The 25971-nt window shown below is 37.9% G+C and overlaps 1 protein-coding gene across 1 annotated transcript in view; it reads left to right on the top strand.

Annotated features, from left to right (window-relative positions):
• The first annotated feature begins 2481 nt into the window (after positions 1-2481).
• The window catches only part of LOC133444413 (Golgi apparatus protein 1-like), a 47203-nt gene continuing 23713 nt past the window's right edge, over positions 2482-25971 (top strand). The window contains exons 1-8 of the mRNA XM_061722188.1: positions 2482-2861; positions 10097-10126; positions 10314-10400; positions 14913-15128; positions 20347-20550; positions 23309-23380; positions 23655-23841; positions 24132-24346. Of these exons, the coding sequence (XP_061578172.1) occupies positions 2502-2861; positions 10097-10126; positions 10314-10400; positions 14913-15128; positions 20347-20550; positions 23309-23380; positions 23655-23841; positions 24132-24346 (1371 nt within the window). The 5' untranslated portion in view covers positions 2482-2501. The remainder of the gene's footprint in view (positions 2862-10096; positions 10127-10313; positions 10401-14912; positions 15129-20346; positions 20551-23308; positions 23381-23654; positions 23842-24131; positions 24347-25971) is intronic.

Genomic DNA, 25971 nt, shown 5'->3' with positions numbered 1-25971 from the left:
TTCCATGCCTGATAGCAGAAGACCCGTCTTCCAAATCTACATTTGGATACTCTGGAACTACAAGAAAACCTGCACTCTCAAAACAGAGCTCTATTAGGAACATGAGGCCCTAGTAGCAAATAAAGCAGAGGTTGGCCATTAAAGACCTTGTATACAAGTAACAAAACTTTGAATTGGATTCTTAATTTTATGGGGAGCCAATGGAGACTAACACAGGAGAGACATGATCTCTGTTGTTGATTTCTGTCATCACTCACTGCTGCATTTTGGTTTAGCTGGAGGATATTCAGAGAATTACTTGGGCATCCTGCAAATAATACATTACCGGTACACTTATCTAGCCTAATAGTTACAAACATGTGAAATATTTTTTCAGCATCACTCTGGGAGAACTTACTCCTTAGTGATATTACAGAGAGGAAAAAAACGCTCTTACAAACCTGATTAATATGCTTTTTAAACAACAAATCCTGATTAAAAATAACACCAAGGTTTCGCATGCTTGTACTGAAATCCAGCGAAAATTGACTAATCCATTCCTAAGGTGTTTGAGACCAAAAACAAAAACTTCTGTTTTATCCGAATTTAAAAGCAAAAGCAAAGCAATAATTTCCTTAAAACATGCCTGAATTTTGGATAGCTGTTCTGTTAAATCTGGCTTCATAGACAAATACAGCTGTGTATCATCAGCATAGCACTGAAAACTGATGCTGGATAATACTTCCCAAGGGCTGCATTATAAACGAAACAAGATTACACCCATTACCGAAGCCTGTGGGACAACGTAGCAGACCCTCGTCTGTGCAGAAGAAACCTTACTTACCTTTTAGGTAAGAATTTAGATAGGAATTTTAGATAAAAATGGAATGTTGGAAATTGGTTTCTCAGGACTAGGTTTTTGGAGTACAGATTAAACAAGTGCGGCTTTAAAAACCTGTGGCACATATCCTGATTTCAGGGATAGGTTGATCTCTAAAAGCAACATTAAGTCCATATTGATAACACGAGTCCCATTTACATTTGCATACTGTATGGTATTATAGTCTTAGGTGGTAAGATGTATTATCTTACACTGGTATGGCTGCCCTAATTTAGACAACATTCAAAATTGGAAAACTGTTGCCTAAAAATGATATAAAATAATATTCGGTTCAGTTCATGAATACTTTAGAAATTAAATAGAATGTAAAAAAAGTTAAACTAGTCAAATCTTATTAATTGTGATTAATGTTCGTGCATATTTTCTAGGGGACGTTGTTAGCTGCCAAAGCAGTGCATACCACTATAATTATAATATATTACACCGGTCATGAAATCACTACACTGGCTTCCAGTGAGTCAAAGGATAGTTTAAAATCTTACTGCTGGTCTACAAAGACCTGAATGGTCTTGGACCAGAATCCATGGTTGATCTGTTAGTTCCTATGAAGCTCCCAGACCCCTGAGGTTCATCTGGATCTGGTTTGTTGTGGTTCCAGAACCAGAACCAAGCAAGGTGAGGCAGCGTTCAGTTATTCTGCTCCTCACCGGTGGAACAAACTTCCTGTAGACCTGAGGTCTGCTCCAACTGTAGATCCTTCAGGGCTAAAAACATTACTGTTTACTCAAGCGTACTCTTAAATTAAATACTTACCTCCTGTAATTTACTGCCCTTACTTTTTAACAACTTGTGCTTTTTATTATTTTACCTCTTTTCTTATAATTAAAAAAATATATATATTTTTATTTTTCTCCTGCCTGTAGAAGAGTATTAGTACAGAAGAATGTTAGGGCCAGGAGGAAAATACAAATAATATTTTAGAGGAGGAAGATTTTTTTCCTTGTGCACTTCGAGAAAAAAGTCAAAATGTCGAGAAAAAAGTCGAAATGTTGAGAAAAAAGTCGAAATGTCGAGAAAAAAGTCGAAATGTTGAAAAAAAGTTGAAATGACGAGAAAAAAGTCGAAATGTTGAGAAAAGTCGAAATGTTGAGAAAAAGGTTGAAATGTTGAGAAAAAAGTCGAAATGTTGAGAAAAAAATCGAAATGTCGAGAAAAAAGTCGAAATGTTGAGAAAAAAATCGGAATGTCGAGAAAAAAGTCGAAATGTTGAGAAAAAAGTCGAAATTTCGTGAATAAAGTTGCAATGTTGAGAAAAAAGGCGGAATTTGGACTTTATTCACGAAATTTTATTCTTGAAATTGTATTCCAACATTAATCTCGGCATTTCGACTTTTTTCGCAATGTTTCGACTTTTTTCTCGAAATTGTACTTCAACATTAATCTCGACATTTCGACTTTTTTCTCGATATTTCGACTTTTTTCTCGAAGTGCACAATGAAAAAAAAAATCTTCCTCTAAAATATAATTTGTATATTTTTGGCCCTAACTGTCTTCCTTAGTTGGTCTCGGCCACCAGATTAGAAAAAAAAAAAAAAAAAAAAGGTTGGGAGAAAAAAACTTCCAGTAAACTTTAGTTTTCCCATATTTCCCCCCGCTCGTCAACGCAGCACCGCTGGTGAAGATGGCCGACTGTCTACGTGTTACTCCGCTGCTGCTCCTCACCTGCATGCTGTCGTCCGCTCAGCTCCTCCGGGGAGACAACACCGTAGTGGAGAACCCTCCTAACGCCGGCGCGGAGAAGCTGCCGGAGCCGGCCGGAGCAGCGGTGGCCGCGGCCGGGGCGGGCAGCCCGGCGGAGCGGAGCCCGGCGGAGCGGAGCCCCGGCGCCGGTGCTGTCGCGGCCTCGCCGCCGCGCCGCCGGGCTGCCGGCTGGAGGCTGGCCGAGGAGGCGGCGTGCAGGGACGACTTGAGCCGCCTCTGCCCCCGGCACTCCTGGGGCAACAACCTGGCGCTGCTGGAGTGTCTGCAGGACAAGAAGGAGGTAAAGCGGGGCTGGTGTTGCAGGGTGTGCCTGCTGGAGGATCAGCTAGTGTTAGCTGCTGCTTAGCAGCTGCTATCTCTGCAAGAAAACATGATAAATGTGCAAGAATGCAACAGCTACTGAAGCTGCAATGTTTGGGATATGTTTCCTTTTTTAGCTTAGAATGTGTGTGCTGACTTCACCAGCCAGAAGTTGCATGATCGCATGAAGATGGGTTGTTAATTCATGGAGACTTTCTTGGTGTGCAAGAACTAAATTCCCATCGTGAATTTTTGGACCAACTTTCCTCCCCAGCTTCTCTAGTAATTTTCAAGCCACAAACGTTTAGAATGTGTGTTTTGACTTCACCAGCCAGAAGTTGCATGAATAGAATAGAAAGCCTATATTATCTTTATACCGATACAATGAGATTAGGCAGCAGCTCCGTAAAAGTGCACACATGCAAAGACTATGTAAACAAAGACCAAACCCAAGACTGTAGCTGTTTACTGGTTCTCAGCTTTTTACTCACTTTATTTCACTTCATTCTCTCAGAATCAGGGTTATCAGCCAAGTCAGGTCAAACAAGACAGGGAATTTGACTTGGTTATTTTTGCTCACTGTACAGTTAATAGACAAATGACAGCTCTTATTAACATATACAATAAAAAAAAAGTGAAAGGTGCAGCAGTATGAGGTATACATGGTTAATGAAAGGTGCAATGTTACAGCATATGATTGTGGTTATTATTATTATTATGACTATGATTATTATTGCACAGTGATTCAGACTCTGAGACTCTATGAGTGATGAGAGTTCATCAGAGCAACAGCTTGGGGGAAGAAACTGTCTCTGTGTCTGGAGGTTTTAGCGTACAGAGCTCTGTAGCTCCGTCCAGAGGGGAGGAGTTCAAACAGACTGTGTCCTGGTTTCTGGTCCTGGTCCTGTACAGGTCCTGGATAGATGGGAGGTTAGTCCCAATTATCCTCTCAGCAGACCTAATTGTCCGTTGCAGTCTGTGTCTGTCTAGTTTGGTGGCTGATCCGACCCAGACAGTGATGGAGGTGCAGAGAACAGACTGAATGATGGCAGAGTAGAAGGTGATCAGCAGCTGCTGTAGCAGGTTAAACTTCCTGAGCTGCCGCAGGAAGTACAACCTCTGCTGAGCTTCTTCCAGACACTCACTTCTTTAAGCTCATAAGCATCTAGTCTACAGTAGAATTGCAGCAGGCTAAGATCTCTTACAGCAGCAGGCTAAGATGTCTGTAAATGTCACATGGTGTTGCCAACTGCATAGCAAGGAAAGTAATTATTGGTTGTCTTAAAAGTAGCTAGAAGTCATTATAAAGCTAGAAGTTACAACAGGAGCTTACAGTAGCTTAGGCAGGCCTGTTGTTGGCCATTATCTAATTACTGATCACCATAAGACTGTCGGTGCTGATGCTGAAGTAAGTTTAGATTGTTCATTAAAATATTAAAGGGGTCGGAAAAGCAAAAATGGCAGATTGTGAAAGAAAAGGGGTCAGGTGAAAAGTCAATTAAAAACAAACTTATCAGAATCAGTTTTATTGGTCAAGACAGGGAATTTGACTTGGTTATTTTCACTCACTGTACAGTGAATAGACAAATGACAGCTCTTATTAACATGTATAAAAAAAAAAAAGCTAAAGGTGCAGCAGTATGAGGTAGACAATATTCTGTTTATTACTGTTACTGATTGTGATTATTATTATTATTATTATTATTATTATTATAACATTATAGTTTGGGTAGTTAACTTGGATTTGCAATATATATCACTTTACCTTTTATTTTTAACTCACTTGCTTTTACACAACAAACTTCTCTCAACCATAAATACAGTGTTTTCTGGGCGTCTACAGTTTTTTTTTTTTTTTTTTTCCCCTCTAAATTTGCTTTGCGTTTTCTGTCTCACTTGCACTTCAGTGAAGGCATTTTGGGGCAACATAATAATCACCGTCTTGCCTCAGGACACTTAAGAAACAGGGTGTTGTACTGTACACCTTACAGGTTTGACCAGGTGCCTCATGAGGCTACAGTCGTCCTTGTTCAACCGTCTTTAAGGCACAGCCGGTGCCCCTTCGCTGCAAGTGTTCCTTCCTCTGTTTCCGTCTACATTTCCCATCCAAGCTGCTGACAATAAAGGTCATGACTCAAGCGCCACACAATCTTTTAAAGATGATTTGGATGCCATGGATTAAACTACTTTCTTTGATTGCGAGCCAGCTTTTTGTGCTTCACTGCATTAAAAATAAAGGAAATTACTGTGTGCTATCTAAAGTATTTACATTGTTGTTCCAATTGAACTAACATTATCTTGAAGCATCTCGGCATAGGGGTTTTTGCACACTGTTCTACCTACTTGCAAACTACAATTTGAAAAATGCATTCTGCAACTATTAAGCCTGAAGTCTGTCTTCACTGTGTGAACGTGCACAGTTTAATTAAGCTGCAGCCATTGCCTGGCAAAAAAATGATTTACCAAATAAAGTATGAGAGATGGGTTGTGCCTGGTTTCAGCTCATTGGTGTTGGGCTTTTCTGGTTGGTCTGTGATGCCACGCCCCAAAACAACAAATTTATCTTCAACTCTATTCAGTGTTGTTTTTCCTTTTTTTTTTTTTTTTTCAATTTAAGCTGAATTTAAAGTTTATGGTTTGTGGCAGCACCAAAATGCTAACAATGGTGAACTGCTGTGCTTTGTATACTTCGTTTGTCCTCTTCATTCCCCCCCCCCCCTTATTCTCTGTACAGTTTCTTCTTCTCATACAACCACATCAGAGTATGAGATGTTGGGTGTGGTTCAGTTTCAGACAGGCTAAGATGTGAGCATGGATTAAATAAAAAATGTGGATTCTAGTGGCCTTTATTTTGACATTGGCTGCACAGGAAACTGTTAGAGAGAGGGGAGGATGCATTAAAGAGCATCAGGCTGGGATTTGAACCTACGCTTCCCCTACAAGAGCAATAGCCTGGAGCTATCCAGGTCCTCCTAATGTGCTGTTTTAAACCACGGTTTTAGTGGCATAATGCAGTAATGATAAGAGAGTCTGAGATGGTTCTGGTTAATTTCTGGGGGTTCCTGTTGTATTTGGGTTGGTTCTATTTCTGTCTGAGGTGGTTCTTTTTTGGCTGGATCTGGTTCTGTTCGGGTGGTTCTGGTTTTGTCGACTGGTTCTGGTTTAGTTTGGGATGATTTAGGGCTGGGCGATATGGCCTTTTATTAATATCTCGATATTTTTAGGCCATGTCACGATACACGATATATATCTCGATATCTTGCCTTATCCTTGAATTAACACTTTGATGCAAACAATCACACCAGTATGATGATTCTATATGTCTACATTAAAACATTCTTGTTCATACTGCATTAATATATGATATTTTTTAACTTTCATGCAAAAAGTGGGGAATAACAACTAAGTCAAATTGACCAAAACTGTATTTATTAAACAGTTACTATGCAGTGAGTGGCACAAACATAAAAAGTGTCATTTCAAAACAGAAAGAGCACGTTGCATCTCTGACTCCCCGTCTGAAGATCATCTGCTAAGAACATGTTCTGGTCCTGGTTTTACCTGGTTTTACCTGGATGCTGCTCTCAGCAGGAGGGCCTTTAGACACCTTTATTAACACTAACCTAATTGTAGGTGTAGGGACTGCAATGTTTCATCCTCTCCTCCTTTACTTTGCATCACTTTCACTTACTTTTAGAAATATGACGTCATATAGTCTTGTTTGACTTTGTTTCGATGATAGTTAATGATTTCATGTGGCCACATTTAAGCAACACTAGGTGACGTTTCTCAGCTCTGGAAGAGAAAGGCTCGGCGGTGTGCGGACGCGTGTCGCACTGAGCGGCTCCTCGGCTCTCCGGAGAGCCGTGCGAGGAGAAAACATCCCCTCCCATCTTTACTAAACCGTCCCAGTGTGATTTGAAAAGAGTCCGTCGCACGGATGAGCTCACGACGCAAACAGGCCGAGTTTTGGAAAGTTAAAGCGGGGTGGAACTGACCGTCGGACCGGACAGCAGCGCTGACACCAGCCGCTGGGCGTATGATGATGCACGCACGACAGTATGTGACTGACGTATCTAACTGGGTGCGCTTGTTTTATCTCTCTGAGAAGGAGAGACGAGACGAGAGAGTGAGAAAAGCCTGTAATTTAATGCTAAAAGCAAATGCGTGATAATGTATACTCGAATATTCACGATATAGTCATTTTGTACATGGCACAGAGTAGAAGACGAGATGCATCGAATACACTCGATATATCCTAGGATGATTGTGTTTGGGGTATTTCTAGTTTTGTGTAGGGCTGTTCTGGTTGGGTCCGGATTTGTTCCAGTTTGATATGGTTCTGGTTATGTCTGGGGTAGTTCTGGTTGTGTTCGGGTCGGTTCTGGTTCTGTCTTTAATGGTTCTGGCGTATTTCTGGGGTTGTTCCTGTTGTATTCATGGTGGTTCCGGGTGTGTCTGAGGTTGTTCTGGTTGTGTCCGGTGGGCAGCAAACTTTCACAAGGAAGTCTGAGGCTCTGCCATTTAGATTCAGCATAACCATTGTTCATAAAATGTGAAAGTTGATATTTCAGAAAGTACAAATTATTTTAAAATCGGAATCATTTGGTAATAGTTTAAAGTCTTGTGAATAGTTTGAAGTTTGAATGGTATCTCTAGCTGAAAGTTCGTGAAGTAGCTTTACAGCATTCAACCAATTGTTTGCTAATGGTTTGGATTTCTGTGCCAGAAAAATGTATTTAGTAAAGAACAGTACCACAAAGGGCAATACAAAGAGTTAACCTACGTGGTACACACAGACTGTATACATACATGCTATGACTTTTAACTAGGGATGGGTGTTTTTAGGGTGTTAGTGATGCATATAGTGATAGGATTCATACTGTTTTATTGTATCAGTAGCCTTTAGGGGTGTAACAATATATCGTGCCACGAAATTTCGCGATACAAAAACATCACGATACGTGTCGTGGAGGTGACAAACTGTATCGCGATATTGGGTTATTAATATTAATCTATTGTGTTGACCAGTAATGCGCAGTGTATTTGTGCCGACGGCGCCTCGACCCGCGGACCTAAATCTTCCTCCGCTCAGAAGAAACTAGTACCGTTTTGGTCCCGATCACGGGACTCTTGGGGGTTTTGAGCTCTGAACCTTTACTTATGTAAGGCTGGTGTAGAGTTAAGCCTTACCTTATTAAATTAAACCTTTTTGGGGTCGTGAGTAGGATAAACACGGGGACAACTTCTGCTGAGTTCCAGTGTACTTTAATGTCCCTCAACAGTGTAGGATTTTAGAACATCAACACAGCACCTAGTGCCGTACTGTGGCGTATCACTCCGCCCAATCTAAAACAGACTAATCACTACAGAAACTGACTAGTGTCATTATAGTCCCTGATTTACATCAGAATATAAAGAATATATTTATAAAATAATGAACCCTGAATTACCAAAATAACCTTCTTAACAAAATTAAATCTCCTCTTACACTTATAAGGTGAGCATGAATCAATCTTTTTTATGATGTAAAATTGTATGTATTTATTTACTTTTATTTATTTATTTAATTTTAGATGTTAAATTTCTGGAAAAGAAAAAAGTCAAATCATACATGAGAGAAACTATAAAGTTATAAAGCATTACAAACTGTAACAATAGGGCAAATGCACAGTATTGTTTTGTATTTTGTGTCTTTCAAATAAAAGACAATTTTTTCCAGTCATATGTTCCTCATTCAAGGTTGTTAAAAAAATACTGCTATAATATCGTATCATTATCGTGACCTCAATATAGTATCGTACCGTATCGTGAGATTAGTGTATCGTTACACCCCTAGTAGCCTTATTGATACGGTACTTGTCCCTATCATGTGGAACAAAAGTTGGAGGTATGACATTTAAAAAATGCTTATTTTCAGTTATTTCAAGTTCATTACTTTCTGCTTCTCACGATATAACAGAATAGAGTGAAAATGAAGAGAAGGGAAAATAAACTTTCTTTGGTGATTACCATCAATGAACATACATGGAAGAGATGTGATCTGAATGTAATTGAGAATAAGAAGAATGTCTGAGCAGTTTAAGAAAATAAACAAAAAGGGAAAATAAGAGTATCTTGCAAGGCTGTCTTATTCAATTTACTTGAATGGAATTTTGCCAATAAAGTGTCTCCAAGTGTGTGTGTGTGTGTGTGTGTGTGTGTGTGTGTGTGTGTGTGTGTGTGTGTGTGTGTGTGTGTGTGTGTGTGTGTGTGTGTGTGTGTGTGTGTGTGTGTGTGTGTGTGTGTGTGTGTGTGTGTGTGTGTGTGTGTGTGTGTATATATTAGAGGCGGGCGATGTGACTATATTAGATCATGAAGGATTACAACGTGAAGACGATCTTTCAAACTGCAGAGATCGTGGGATTGTTTGTGGCACATTCTAAAAATTGCAGTTCTATGCTGATGCACTGACTCACCAGATGTCATCATATCATCATAGCGAATTACGGGCAGTGACGCGCTTTCCTACCCTCCTCCTTGTTTGTGTGTGTAGTGGTAGCGCATGAAAGCCAAACAGAATTGGTTGCGAAAAAAATTCCACCTTAATTATATGGAATTGGTTTGGATTTTCCACAAGCCTTGTCGAATTAAGTTGTTCAGTATATCCCAAGTTTTCACATAATTTGTTATGACAGAGCTTTTTGCACATTTGTACTATGTCAATTTATTTCCATAAATCTCATATCTTAGTTCTGCTTCACTGGTTTTCAACTGAATGAAGAATTTTAGAGATTTTTTTTCTGTTTACTATGGCATTAGTAAGCCATGGGCTTTTTATCTTTGTTTTTCTTTGTTCAGCGTTCCTCAGCAGGGCAGTGTGTATTATACAGAGAAATGAATATGTCCAAGAATTTACGATATGTACTATCCACGTCTCTCTGTAGTAGACTGTACTCAATCCAGGAGCATTAGATGAAAGTGGTTTAGTCTCCTTGTTGCTGGCTGCTTGGTATCCTTCCATCACTCCTGCAAAAAAAAAAAAAAAAAACACATCCAGCTGACACATTGTGTGGTAACGTTTGCAAGTCCTGAAGCAATATAATTGGGACATTATCATCAATATTGTTAGTTTAGTAGTATTATAGGTCTTAGCATAGCTTTTCATCTTCAGAAACACTTCACATAAACGTTTTTGCTGGAGTTTAAACTTTTTTTTCTCTTTGCTTTTTGCAGGAAACTGAAATTGCCGCTGAATGCAATCATGTAAGTGTTTACCCACATTTTTTAATTCTAGGGCATTTGAGAGATTCAAAGTTGATCAGCTTTTTATCATGTCAGCCATATTGTATATACTTGCTTTTTCGATATTTGTATGTGTTTATCTTTGTCTTAATCCACCAGTTGGTCATTATCTGTGAAAACTACATTTAATGAATCCTCTCTTCTGCAGTTACTATGGAACTACAAGTTGAACTTGACCACGGACCCCAAGGTTGAATCCGTAGCAGTGGAGGTCTGCAAGACAACAATCTCTGAGGTGAGCCCATGTTTAGGCCGGTGGTGAAAATCGATTTGTATGTCTAAAAGATCGATTATTTTTCATCATTAGATTTTCGCTTTTCAGAAATTTTTCAGTTCAGTGATTTGGATATTTCTGCTTAAATTTCAAAATGTTATACAAGTTCAAAGAAGTTCATATTGGTTTCTTCTGTTATCTGATAGACGGTTTGTCATGTTATTTCACAATAATTATTGTGAAATTATTATTTTACTTGTTATTTTACAGTCATATAATTCAGGCAACAGCTGAAAAAACATTTTTAATAACACTAACCCACATCAATATCGGATCGAATCAGATCGGATCAAATCAAATGGTGATAATCGATTCTGAATCTTAAGAATCCAAATCGATTCTTGACATTTGAATTGATACAAGTTTGCATAGACGTAACTGACGTTTGCATAGACGTAACTGACGTTTGCATAGACGTAACTGACGTTGCCATGTTAACCAACCAAAAAAAGAAGCCTTGCAGTAAATTGTGTTAACCTCTTCCTGGGGCAGAGTCAACTTCTAAAGGGCTCAGGCGTATATGAGAAGGACCATTGCACAGTACAGCTGCCTAATTTACATAGCGGACAAAAATTTTAAATAAAATAAATTGGCAATTAGGGCTGGGCGATATATCGAGATTTTAATATATATCGATATATTTTCAAACGCGATATGGTACGAGACAATATCGTTTATATCGATTTAAAAAAAAAAAAAAAAAAAAAAATCTTTTTTTTTTTTTTTTTGATTTTGATATAGCTTATTTTGTGACAAATTGACTTGAATGTTTTATTTTTTTTTTTTTTTTTGATTTTGATATAGCTTATTTTGTGACAAATTGACTTGAATGTTTTATTTGAGATTTGCACAAATGTTTTGTTATTTGCACAACTGTCAACCTCAGTGGAAAAGTCTGCCTGTTACTGTCTACATTGTATTAATTGCACGGTGTATTTTAATTTAATTGTTATGCAGGAAAGGGATATTTGTTTTATTTTATTCAAGAAGCATTTTTATTCTATATATGCAGGCAGTTTATTTTTATTTCATTTGTTTTATACATTTTGATATTGTGCAGATCTCTGTTAATAAAGCCTGTGTGACATTTGGCACGAGGCTTTGTATTAAAACTGACTGTTTTTTTAAGGGTTTGCCTCAGAAAAAAATGAAGCTAACAGAGATGCTAACAGAGATGCTAACAGAGATGCTAACAGAGATGCTAACAGAGATGCTAACAGAGATGCTAACAGAGATGCTAACAGAGATGCTAACAGACATGCTAACAGACATGCTAACAGACATGCTAACAGACATGCTAACAGAGATGCTATGCTATAATGCTTTGGGGGAAACCCCAATTAAGGCACAGAAAAAATATCGAGATATATATCGCCATTTAGCTAGAAAATATCGAGATATGACGGTGAAATGTCAACACCCTGAATAAAGTTCTGATATCTAAACTACACATAAGCAAATGACTAACTTATTATGAAACATAAACATCAGTCTATATACGTGAGAGACGAGTTGGCTTTCATACACGTGGTGTGAAAGGTAAAAATGGCGGAGAAGATCATGTGGCGTTCAAGGCTCTCGTGATTCAAAATGTTCAACTAGTTTTCATCACACCCAGTGAGAACAAAGGAAATCTGGGGCCAAGATGTGCATGTGTGGGTTAGTTGGGAAAAAATGACGAAGAGAGGCAAGGCAAGTTTATTTCTCTAGCACAACTCAGCAACACGGTGAATCAAACGGTGATTTACAAAGACATTAAAACATAAATAAAAAGCATGATTTAAAGTTTAAACAAACAAAAGAAAAGTAATAAAACAAAATAGAATTTACAGGACTCAAACCTGAGGAATCCACACAGAGTTTACAGGAGTTAAAGGAGACCTATTATGGCAATCTAATACCTATTTTAAACAGGCCTTGAATGTGGCTTGGTTGCTTTCCTCCTTCTCTGAGTTGGCAGGCTGAGGGGAGACCACTTTATATATGTTAAAGCAAGAAAAAACTTGTTTTTCATAATAGGGCTCCTTTTTAAAATAGGATTTAAGTTTTGAAACTCAAATTTAAAAGTACCAGTGCAGAAAATAGTTTAAACGCAGACAGACATCAGTTAAAAAGAAATGAACAAATGAGATGCAAGAGCCAAACGTTGCACTTAGCCCTGGGCGATAAACGACGTCAATTTTCTCATGTAAATTCTGTGTTTTTGATTAATAAAAAAAAAAAAACCTGAATATTCCATTTAGTCTCTTTTGACTATGTGTGCTGATAGGCTATTTTCATTACGCTTTTAAGACTAAGAATTAAGTCTACAGCGTGTGTGTAATCACGTGACTCCACCCATCCAGTCTGAACGAGAAGGGAAACCCAAGAAAATGACTGACATAGCCGCAGACGAAATAACAGGACCCTCAAGTCTCATGCATTCCAATAAGTTCACACGCTCTCACGCCAGATATGGCATTTTTCACGCTGATAAGTTAACTTCACCACACAGTAATCCAACAGCCCATCGTACAAACGAGTCAGAACGCTACTGTGCGCTGAGCCTTCTATGAATGCGTAGCGGAGGTAACCCTAGTTACAACTCACACACACACACACACACTAGATGACAAACGGGACTGTTCTGAAAACACAAACAGCATCCACCAAGGACACAGTGATCTGTATTTCCAGAGGAGACTGTGGTTCTCTTTTATGTTGTGGTTTGATGGTGGTGGGGGGCCTTAAACACGCGTTCATCATCCAGGGATAATAGGAGGGTCTAATCTAATAAGGCTAATTGTCTCACCTCTGCCTGCTGCATGACTTGGCAGTTTAACACTCCCACACACTTCTCACACAGACCAAGATGTCCAAATAATTATTTCACAGTGATGAAAAGAGACAGCTTCCCTGAACAAAATGATGGAATTTTTTCCATTCTGGAAATAAGATGGTTTAAACAGTATTGTCCTCAAAAGAATAGCTGAGTTCGAAATGGAAGAATGCAAAATGATAGGCACTCCTGAGTTACAAAGGCTCATCTCTCAAATTCTACGTCACAGGAGTCAACTTTTGAAAGCACAAAAAAAATCCCTTTATTTTGATACAATTTTTAATGGGGCTTAAAGCAAAGCTGTGGATGAGACGTTTGTTTAAGAAGTTTCCTATTTGTGTGCAGTTAAGTGACAACACTGTAAGAAAGGGAGATTAAAATTTTAAAAAATGGTTAAAAACATTTTTTAATCTTATTGAAACATGGCTTCAATATGTTGTAGTTCAAAGTCTAGTAACCCAGTAAAAGTTTGAACTGCATCTCTATTATAACGCACAGCTGAGTTATAAGGTTTCAAAGAGGGTTATTTTTTGCTGCTTTCAACCAAATGCTATTTGTTTTCAATGGGCTTCAGATCCAACAATTCTTTGAATTTCATGAAATTCACCATCAAAAGTCAAAGCACATGCGTTCACATTGTGCAGGCCGTTTTGATGCATTTTTTTTTTTGGGGTTCCTTCTTAAAATTGCGGCCTGTGAAATGTGCCAACATTTTTTCCTGATACAGAAGAATAAAAAGGAGGAAGAAATATAGGCAATAGTAATAAGGAACTTCCAGTGTTTCTCATTGGCACCGCTGAACTACTCTTCAGAAAACCTATAGATGACAGTTTTTCACAAGAAGCTTGGCAAAGAGCTATTGTATTCAAAGTCTTTTTCGTTCTTTTGTTTGCCAGATAGTTCATTTGCATTTCCTGCTGTAAACAGATCGTACCAGGGGTAACTTGCATGAATGAATGAATGAATGAATGAATGAATGAATGAATGAGTTTTATTTTTGTGTCATGTCCGAAGACTTACTTACAGGATTATAAGACACCAGAAACAGAAAATCATCAATATACAATATCACACTCACTTAATTGGGAGCTACACAATGTACACCAGAAAAACAAAATAAATAAATCAAAATAAAAAAAATAAAATACTTAATATTTCTTTCTCCCCAACAAAAACCAAAATGGATATTTTCATATATATGTTACTTTTCTTCGTTTATCCCATGCTTTCTCTAAATAATCAGCAAATGCAAGTGCAATACAAAAATCCATTTGAGCCTCAGCATCACTTACCCATATCAAATCCAAATTGTTACACCTATCAAATAATTTCTGAATTTCTCTTACAAGTGAACATACGATAATGTTTTCAGGTAGTCTAGAGTTTGCTTGCTTGTTCTGCACCAAAGTTCGGATGAGCTTTTACTCCTTCCCAAATGAAGCGTGGTATCTGAGGATTGGGACTCTGTTTAGTGTAAACCGGACCAAACAGCGCTGGAAATTTATAATTAAATAGATGATGGGTAATATTTACTTGTTACCTTGATAAGAATGTATTGCCCTAATATCTGAGCTATTAGGTAATTGCTTAGATATTAAGATAATAGCTACTTAAAAGTGAGGCAGGTTTAACAAACATGCTCTGTCTTCCCTCAGATTAAAGAATGTGCAGCAGAGGAACTGGGAAAAGGCTTCCTGGTGTCGTGTTTGGTGGATCACCGTGGCAACGTCACGGACTACCAGTGCAACCAGTACATCACCAAGATGACCAGCATCATCTTCAGTGACTATCGACTTATCTGTGGTTTCATGGACAAGTGTCGAGAGGATATCAACGCATTGCACTGTGGCAGCATCAGCACCGGAGAGAAAGTAAGTAACAATAGTGTATTTACTTTCACTGGCAAGGGGTTGGAACTGAATTGTATGGGATAGACATGATATTCTGTTTTTTTTTTTTTTTTCTCATTTTCCCATGATATACATTAAACACCTAAATGGGGATTTAAAAAAAAAAAAAAAAGGAATTAATACTTCATGAAAAATCAGCCCTGAACTACCATATTTAGCTTACTAAACAAAGATTTTATGTATTGTTGTGTTTTATACAAACAAGGCAACTTGGGATGCATTATATTAACTGGTAGATAATACACATTAAATTACTGATCAGTCCTTATTTATGATGTAAAGCTTGAAATAATAAAATTAACAGGATTCAAACTTTAAGTATTCTAACCCACACAGTTTACAAGAGTTAAAATATGATTTAAGTTTTGAAACTCAAATTTAAAAGTGCCAGTGTAGAAAAAAGTTTAAAAGCAATAATTAAAGACAAACAGACATCACTAAAAAAAGAATTGACAAATGAGATGCAAGAAAATAAAGGTTGCAATCCTTTATGATGGATAACTGAAATGCAGCAGAAAATAAAAAAGGTTTTCAACCTTGAGTTGAAGCAACTGAGAGTTTCAGCAGCCCTGATGCATTCTGGGAGTCTGTTCCACAGGTGGGGAGCATAAAAACTGAACGCATTAGACACACGAGCAGCAGCCAATGTGGTAAGGTCTAAATACATGTTTTACAAATCTAAAATCACTTAAAGTTGTCTAGATGTGTCCACTTCCTGTGCAGGAAGCTGCTTCTTTCCTTTGGTGAAGTGAGGGATACGAAGGGAGGCACCATAGGCAGCAAGCCCGGCTCTGATGAGAAATCCTCCCCCCATCTGGCTTTCTTTTGTGTGCATAAACACAGATGACACAACCCCACTAGAGTCCAATGACGCCTCGCCTGCAAAAATGAAACACAAACACGTTAGATTTGGCCGGTGAGTTGCTAGGCTAATCAAACACCAGCTTATCAAACCTAAGCTGCATTTGATTATTATTCTACATCATACAGACAATCACTAATGTTAACAAGGCTTTCCCGTAAAATCAAACAGTTGAGAGATAAACATACCTGCAGCTACAGACGCCGCTGGTTCTTTCTGCCCTGAAATGGTCGTGATCCTGTCATCTTCCTTTATAACTTTCATCCAGGTTTTTATGGGTGACTAGACAGAATTGTGTCCTGGTTTCTGACACAGAGGTGGCGCATATCCGTGCCCAGCGTAGCAGCACTGACTGACTGACTGACTGACTGACTGTCTGACTGTCTGATTTTCTTAAACTTACCAGTAAAGAAAGAGGCAAACTCATTGCAGGTACGGTTGGATAGAAGTTCAGGGTTCACTGACTCATTGGGATGGGGATTTGTTAGCCTGTCAACAGTAGTGAACAAAATGCGTGCATGTTTGCTGTTTTTGGCAATGATATCAGAAATATGATTGCCTTGCATCCCTCAGCTCCGTATTATACAGTATATGGCTGCACTGTTGTTACCGTTTGGCTCTCAGCATACTCCTCGGGGTGATTCCTCTTCAGGTGATTAAACAGATTCGTTGTGTTACCACCCAACGTCTGAACGGTTTCCCTGCACACTTTGCAAATTACATTTGCTTGAGCTTGATCTACTTTCTGAAAATCCAAACCAATTCCATATAATTGAGGTGGAATTGTTTTTGTGACCAACTCCGTTTGGCTTCCTGGCTTTCATCCATCACTCTCCATGTGCTACCGCTAAACAAACAAGGAGGTGGGTGGGAAAGGACGTCACTGCTCGTAACTCGCTATGATTGGTCGGTCAGGTTGACAACGTCAATACATCTGGTGAATTGGTGCGTCAGCATAGAACTGCACTTTATAGAATGTGTTTGAATGCTGTCTTCACATTGTAATTCTTCACAATCTAATGTTTTAATATCATATCACATTATCCATAAGCTCATTAACTGAAGGTGAGTGGTGGAGGGGTGAGGAGTAGAAGATCTGAATAAGCATTTCTCAGGTATTTTCGCTACCTTCACCTCTTCATCCAGAGCTACACTCACAGCTCTGTTTAGACAGTGAAAGATTCCTGCTGCTTCCACCACAACGTGGCGTGAAATCAGTAGCCAGACTCGTCTCCTCCAATAACCTACCAAACTGTCCGATCTGCAGGTCCGTACTTACTTTTAAGAGCAAGTTAAAGACTCAGCTCTTCAAGGAGCATTTCTGCATTTAGTTTAACTTCCCCGTCAGAATGAGTTGGGAGATTCGTCCAGCTCTTTGCATGACTCAGCACTGAGAAAGCTGCGTGCACTTATGACAACATGATCATATGATCGTGTCTCTAAGACATAGTTTTGCTAAATAAAGGGACTGTTGTGTTGGGTGGGAAGGGAACATAAAAAAATAAAGCATGTCGGCAATGTGTCCAACTGGATTCCCAGCAGTCTGAGCAGCACTTATTCACGCTGGAGCCTCTGATGTCTCGCACCAAAATACATGTCTGATCTCTTGGTTAGTTATGAACCAACCAGAACCCTCAGGTCTTCAGGGTCACGCCTACTTCCTGTACCCAGAGTTAGAACCAAACACGGTGAGGCAGCTTTCAGCTTTTATGCTCTTCACCTGTGGAACAAACTCCCAGAATGCATCAGGGCTGCTGAAACTTTCAGTAGCTTTAGATCAAGGTTGAAAACCGTTTTATTATCTGCTGCATTTCAGTTATCCATCATAAAGCACTGCAACCTTTATTTCTTGTATCTCATGTGTTAATTATTTTTTTTGTGATGTCTGTTTGTCTTTAATTATTGCTCTTTTCTGCACTGGTACTTTTAAATTTGAGTTTCAAAACTTAATCTTGTAAATTCTGTGTGGGTTAGAGGCCCTCAGGTTTGAATCCCGTGAATCCTATTATGTTTTATTTAATAATATTATTATTAATTTACTTGTTTAAACTTTAAATCATGCATTTTATGTATGTTTTAATGTCTTTGTAAAACACTATGAACCGCCCTGTTGTTGAATTGTGCTATAGAAATAAACTTAGCATGCCTATGTGATTTCTTGCTTGTGTTCTCGCAGATGTAAGTCGATTTGAATAAAAGCATCTGCTAAATGACAGTAGTAATATGAACAACAAACACAAGTGTTGATATATTCATGTCCCATTAAGCATGTAATTTACTGTATGTCCATCCAATATTTTACTGCACAAACAAGACATTACGTCTTGCACAAGCATTAGGACTATAGTCTATTTCCCAGCCTTGAAAAGAGCTTTCCCATCTAATTCTTGGATGTATCTGAAACATATTGTTGCTGTTATCCATAGATAAAATCAACCATTGTTAAGGAACTTCTTTCTTAATCAGAACTTTCAACATTATTCATATTAACAAATGAAACAAGAATTATATCTGAACTAATGATAATGATAATAATAAATACAAACAAAATACCTTTTTATTGAAGGCCCTGGCCTTTGATTTTAAAAGAAAAGAAAAAACTTATCTTGTTTCACTGCAGGGGGAATAATCATGGTCTTAATCTCAATGTTCAAAAACTAACGATTCATCAAGATTCAAAGCATTTGTCATATGTACAGTAAGGAAATGTTTTCTTGTACGGTACAATGAAATTCTTACTTTGCTGTCCACCGTGAGAAAGAAATAAAAATCAAGTAGTCTAACAAAATGAAACTTAAAGTGGAGTGTGCAAATCATAAACAATTGTTTTGACTGCCTATACAAACGTAAATATACCAATATAAAGTTGTATATCTCCAGTCTAAGAGTGCATATGCATATTAATTTTGGCAAAAAGAAAAACAAGATATTGTGCCATTCGCAATGAAGACCAATGTGAAAACATCTATTTGAGAACACATTTGTCCCACGTTTATTTGCGTGGTGCTATATCACAACTCATGCTTAGCACACTAGTATAGGTAACTATATTTATGCATCATATTATGTTGTAAGCAAATGAACAACCAGACTGTAGTCTGAGTCGGAGAGTAAACCACTGCAGATCCTGGTTAAAAATAGCAATGAGCTTGCAAAATATGAAACCAGAAGCATTATCTTGTTTAATGATGACATTTACAAGCATATGTGAAACAAATAAAACACATGGTACAAACACTACAACAGTATTTTCAAGCATGATATTAGTTTATTACCATCTTTACTCTGTAAAAAGAGGTGTAGGTCAGCTGGGGACTAACTTTGGAGGACAGGTTTATTGCTAAACCTGATAGCTTAACTACAAAGGACCAGTTAAGTTCTCAATACTACTGTTAAAATGTCACACTTACTTGGAGTTCTTTACTGGGATGATCCATGACAGCCGGTCACAGATTATGTAATTTCCTCCTCTCAGTGCAACAGGAAGTCAATAATCTTTGGTCCATGTTCATTTTAATAACATTTATTTAACTAGAAAAATGTGTTTATTGACTTGTCAACTCTTAAAGTCAAAGAAAAATGTTAAGTACAAAATTATAGATAATTGTGGGTGGAAATAACTGAAGACTTCTGTGTGGGGAATCTGTGAATAAAACAAGCGCAGATGTGACAGTTTCATTGGTCAGGAGCAAATGTGGTTTTTTCTATTTGGGGAATTTTGACCGGGTTATTCCACAACATTCCAAGACCAGAGAGAAAAATCGGAGAGGACAAGTTTCGCAAGCGAGCAGAAAAATCCTGAGAGCAGAGGGTGAGGGGCTGAGACTGTAGAAAGGGAGATTTGTATGGCAGCTGTAGATTTGAGAACAGAACAGCAGTTTTGAGGACAAAAATAACATTTCTGCATCCAAGTAGGGACTTTTTGAGTTTGAGCACAAAGTTTTGAGAGAGAGCAGCACAATATCTGAAAGTGAAAACACGGACAAATGCTCTAAAATCAGTAACACTCAAAACAGTATGCTCTTGATTAAAGGCAGTAAAATACCCCCATACATCCTCCTTAATTAATGTGAAGCTTAAACAGTGACTATCAAACTGAAGGATGGGTGTGATTACAGACGTATTAAGTGCTTTCATGTGTCATCTGCTTTAAGTCATGATCCAACATGTTATAATCCATATATGTACATATATTGTACCTCATTCTGCTTTAAGGAACAGAAGTTATTGACAAAGAAATGTGATTGCATTGGCAGTGAGTGGAACTTGACAATATTTGACTGTATCTGATATAACTGTGACTTTTGCTCTGTGCAGGACGTCCACTCACAAGGAGAAGTTATTGCCTGTTTGGAAAAAGGATTGGTTCAGGAAGCTGAGGAGCAGCCAGGCGCGCGCCACATCAGCGGGGAGTGTAAAAAGGCCATCATGAGAGTTGCAGAGCTGTCCTCCGATGACTTCCACCTCGATCGCTATCTGTATTTCGCGTGCAGAGAGGACCGAGAACGCTTCTGTGAAAAGGTGAGTAACCCCCTCCCGTTTTTTTTTTTTTTATGAGAGTAACTTTCATAGTTCGATTTTATTTATATGGTGTCTATTACATTACAAGTGGTCTCTTAGCCCAGAACACGACCCCCACCAAACAGTAATAAACAATGGTGGAGCTTCCTGCTGAAGAGCAGCTGGAAAGAGCGCAGAAAGGGAGATAGGAAAGAGAGGATGAAGAACAGAGAGAGCAGAGGCATATATATTGTCAGTGGTACAAAAGAAAAAATATATTAGTAGTCATTATCCGTTAGCTGGAGAACTAAGGGATCTATGTACATATGACTCAGAATTCTGACTTTAATCTCAGAATTCAGAGAAAATACTGAATTCTGAAGTCACAGGGTTCATACGTTTTGAAAAAAACCTGGAAAAGTAATGGAATTTGAAAATGTAATTTTCAAGGCCTGGAAAAGTTTTGGAAACATAAGTTCACCCTTTCAGTTTTGGAAAAGTCATGGAATTTATTTTTCTCACTTAATGATGACATTTAGTAATAACAGCCTATAAGGTAGATTCAAAATTGGCATGCCTAGCATCTTGCGTATCATGCAGATTGGTTATTATTACAGTTATATTAGATTACTATAGAACATATACTACAACATATTGCTGGTATTTCAGTGTTTAAACAAATGTTTATTTTGTATAAAACCATAATTGTTATTAGATCTCCACTGTGGTGACTTTTTTTACATAGTTTTATTCCTATATTTCAAAATACATTGATGTATTAGAGGTCATGTATAGTCATGGAAACTTGCTGCCAAGTCATGGGAAAGTCATGGAAATTTGTTGGTTAAAATGTGTCTGAACCCTGAGTCAGAATTCAGGCTTTTTTCCTCAGAATTGTTTTTTTTTTTTTTTTCCTATTTCCTTCAGTGGACCCTAACAATCTTCCGTATGGATGTACCAGTGCAACCTAATTTAAAGACATCAGAATCAGAATCAGAAAAAGCTTTATTGCCAGGTCAGACATCAAAACCAAAACCCTCCAAGGAGCAGCAAAAAGTAAACATATTTACTGCCTGGTTTGCTTTAACCAGGCTGTAAATATGTTTAAAAACCGCTTTAAAACAGAGGTTGTGTAACTGGACATTATTTTGTCTTAGAATTAGTCAGTTTAGCATCAGACTTTGCATGTTAACCATTGTTACGCTTTTGCTTGTTAAGTTTTCCCTTTCTAGCCATTCACCTGACTAACATATTCAAACAAAACACATCTTTAAATAAATATTTTGAATGCTACTCCTTCTTCAAAGCATGAATGTATTGTTTATTTCAACTTCAGCTAGTCTGTCTTAACAAATGTCACCTGCATGTGTGCTTTTGTAAAGATCACTCTGGGTTGGGCATCGTTTGGATTTTAACGATTCAGATTTTCAATTTCGATTCCTGTTCTAAACGATTCTCGATTCCGATTCTTTGAGGTGCAGGTCAGCAGGTCACAAATATGTCACAAGATAATTTTTTTTCATTTGAAAACGCCTTTACACAGGCCATTTTTATTTATTCACACTGCCAGTTGACTTGATACAGTTTAATTTGGTTGCTGTACTGTAACTAGGGTTTTCAAATACAAGGAGGGTCCCTAACTAACTGCTGAATTGCTGAAACACACAAGTTGGTAGCAGTCTAAAAACAAAGAGCTGCACCCCAGGTGAAAAATAAAATAAAACAAACCCTGGAGCCAGGGGCGGAGCAGGGGTCCCAGCCTAGGGGGGGTCAAAGCATTCTTGATGGGCCCTTGTGGCCTAAACATCTCCGTTAAAACATAATCGCAACACACAATTTTTGTTCAGGAAGATTATCATGTCTGCCTTCTCAGGCAGCAAGCGAGAGCGCTCCACACAGAGTATTGGCTTTGTTCAAGCGACGCACGCCGGGCGGATCAATAATACAAAACAAACGGAGCGTGGCAGGCGGAGTAATACTAAATAAATAAAGACATTTGGGAACCGAATAAAAGAATTGAAATGCAAACATCTTCTTAACGGTTCCGGAACCGGACGTAAGGAACCGGTCCCTATTTGGAACCGGTTCTCGGTGCCCAACCCTACTCTGTACCCATTGACACATTTTATATTACACATGTATATTACCATTTTTAATGTGCATTTTATCTTAAAAACAGATCAAAGAAAATGACATTGTTTTCATATCTAACAAAACAAAGGAAAATACCTGACTAGGTGTGGGGTAGGAGATTAACCTATAAAGGCTTGGATTTCTTTAGAATACTTACCTGAAGCAAATGGTTATAATAAGCAAATCCAACAGAGAGGAGCATATCAATGTGAAAATGGTATATAACATATCTCAGAATTTCCTCTCTTGTTGTACTGCAAAATTCAACCGGTTTTAAATACATATTTTGAGTGAAAGCGGTATTGTGGGTTAGGTGCACCCAATCTGACCCTCTGCTCAAGGTAATGCATCGTAGGTGCATCATCTCTGGTAAACTCGTATGCAAAGACTGAACGCTTTAAAGTTTTGGGTAATGTTTGTCCTACTGTACGAGGTTGCAGGTTATGTTGCTCTCACTGTGTTTCAGGCAAGCAGCATGAAACAGAAACTCGCTACTCGCCACCTCCATTATGAAAGATTAATTTTAATCTAAATTTACTATATTCTTGATCACTGATATGTACATATTATTATGTAATGCTTCTTGTTAAGCCGTGGTTGAATGGTCAGTAACAGATGTTCTTGCTGTTTTTGTTTTTTTCCCCAGACATTGGCTGGGGAGGGACGAGTGTACAAGTGTCTCTTCAATCACAAATTTGAGGAGGCCATGTCTGAGAGGGTGAGTGCTTATTCAGTTTGTCTAAGTTTTTGTTTAACAGTTTTCAAGAGAATTTTTGTTGCCATTTTATTTTCCAGAAGTATTCTATGAAATTAATCTTTGTCCATTTCCCAATAGTGGTATTTTAAGTAACAAAAAGTGTGACTGATATAAACAAATTAAAAAAAACTGGCTTTGAATTGTGATATAAAGTCTTTTTATCTGACTTAAAAACTGTAAATTCTATATACGTATATTGAAAATCAGAGTTTTGACGGTCTCTGTGTCTCCTCAGTGCCGAGAGGCACTAACTACCAGACAAAAACTGATTGCGCAGGACTACAAGGTGAGTTACTCTCTTGCCAAAGCCTGCAAGTCTGACCTGAGAAAGTACCAGTGTAGCGTGGATATGAACATGCCACGAGCACGAGAAGCCCGTCTGTCCTACTTACTGCTGTGCCTGGAATCTGCTGCACATGGAGGTAAGTAACTCATTTTACGTTCAAAATGATGTTTATAACTTTTAGTTTAAATCACTGATTAATGTCCATCATTTGACTGTCACACCCCACTATGACCACTACAGCCTTTTTAGACACCGGCCTTAAAAATGTTGGAACAGGTTCAATTTGGAGTAAAATTCAAAAAGTGCAGACCAATATACACACAACCTCAAAAACACAATTGACTTCTGTAGTTTGTGCTCTATAAAATGCCAGTATTTCATAGACAAAGTGCCACTGCTTAATATGTGTGGGCTTATGTGTTTTAGGGCATTTGGTTAGTGGTGAGTGTCAAGGTGAGATGATGGATTACCGGCGGATGTTGATGGAGGATTTTTCCTTGAGTCCTGAGATCGTGCTAAACTGTCGCCGTGAGATTGAGGATCACTGTTCTGGATTGCACCGCAAAGGACGGACGCTCCACTGCTTAATGAGAATTGGCCAAGGAGGCAGGGAAGTCATTGAGCCCAACTGTATGAAGTCGGTTAGTTGGAAACAATTGTGTTAAAGCTGTCAAACATTTTTTTCACTAACATTTGTGTATGTGTGTATCGCGCAGTAGAGTATAGAACTCTGAAAAGGGTGAGGAAATGCTTGAAGGGAATTCTTTCAAAAGTAAAAGCAGATGGATATGTGCTTAGTTTGATAACGTAGATCAGCATTTTACTGCACAGGTTAGAGCATGTTGTTGGGATTTAATGGACAGCTCTAGGTTGGTTTAAATCATATCTATCTGACAGATTCCTATTTCATTCATGTTAATGAGGTTTCTTCTGCTATAGTGTCCCGCAGGTTTCAGTGCTCGAGCCAAACTCGTTTAGTTTAGAGACATGTTTTGTAAGACATGGCAAGTTTATTTCTACAGCACAATTGTACAAAAAGGTGATTCAAATTGCGACAAATTGAGATATTAAAATATCACATAGATGAAATAAAAAGCATGTTTTAAAATGTAGACAAAAGAAAGGAAAAAAGAACAATAAATTAAATCAGTAGTTAATATATGATCAAGTTTTGAAACTCAAGCTTAAAAATATCAGTGCCGATTTGGAGCTTTATTCAACGGCAGCTGAGAACAGGTGTCTTCAGCCTGGATTTAAATAATCTGAGTCTTTTTGGGAGTTGAATGCAGCTTCTCAAAGTCTGTTTCTGATTCTGTGATATAAAACTAAAAAAACGGTAACTGTAAATAACGGATCCAGATGATGGAAGGTTCATTCTGGATCAGCAGGTCACTGATGTATTTTGGTCCTGGACCATTCAGAGCTTTTTAGACCAACATCAGAACTTTAAAGTCTCTCTGGCAGCCAGTATAAAGACCTCAGAGCAGGACTGATGTCGTCCACTTTTTTGGTCTTAGTGAGGACTTGTAATAGTAGGTATGTAAATTAAATGAAATTGAATTGAGTCGTGGTAACATGCAAAATGCAGGACTATAATAAAAACAAGTTCAAATAAAGAAAAGTCCAAAACAGCCTGGGGGGCGGACAGTAAGACTAAAAATATATATTATGATAATAAATTAAATTATTAACCAACAGGGATTTGGACAGAAGAGGTCTGATATTAAGAAAGCAGCATTCAATAGATTCATGATTATTTTCAGATTTTTTTTATCTATATTTTTGAGGTTTTCATGATTGACTCTCGTTTCTATTGAATTAACAATACATACATTTTGAAGAATGTATACGTTAAAAATCACGGCAGTTACTGTGTAGTGTGACTCCTATGCATGTGCATGCTTGCCCACTGTCACATTGCCTCAGCCTCATTTTTGACCAGGAAAAACTTTAATCATATGTTTTAACAAAATCTCTGACTTTGTGCAAGTGTATGCAGAAGCATTGATGTTGTTATGAAGCAAAGGCTTGATTTGATTTAGATATTTTTTATTTGCTTACTTTTACTTGCTTGCATTTTGTAAATGAATTTCAACATGAACAAAGTTTATATTTTTGAAAGCATTCTTATTTACAATACTTTTTACAGCACTTGAAATATTTTTCTTGAGATTTGTCTGAGAAACAGATGATTTCTCTTTTTTTTTTTTTTTTTTTTTTTTTTTTTTTTTTTATACTTATTTTTATGCTAAATGCTATTCCCACC

Source organism: Cololabis saira, chromosome 5, assembly GCF_033807715.1.
Source record: "Cololabis saira isolate AMF1-May2022 chromosome 5, fColSai1.1, whole genome shotgun sequence".
NCBI classification, from domain to species: Eukaryota; Metazoa; Chordata; class Actinopteri; order Beloniformes; family Belonidae; genus Cololabis; species Cololabis saira.
Note: the sequence above shows the minus strand (reverse complement) of the source record. Positions and strands in the feature narration are given on the sequence as shown.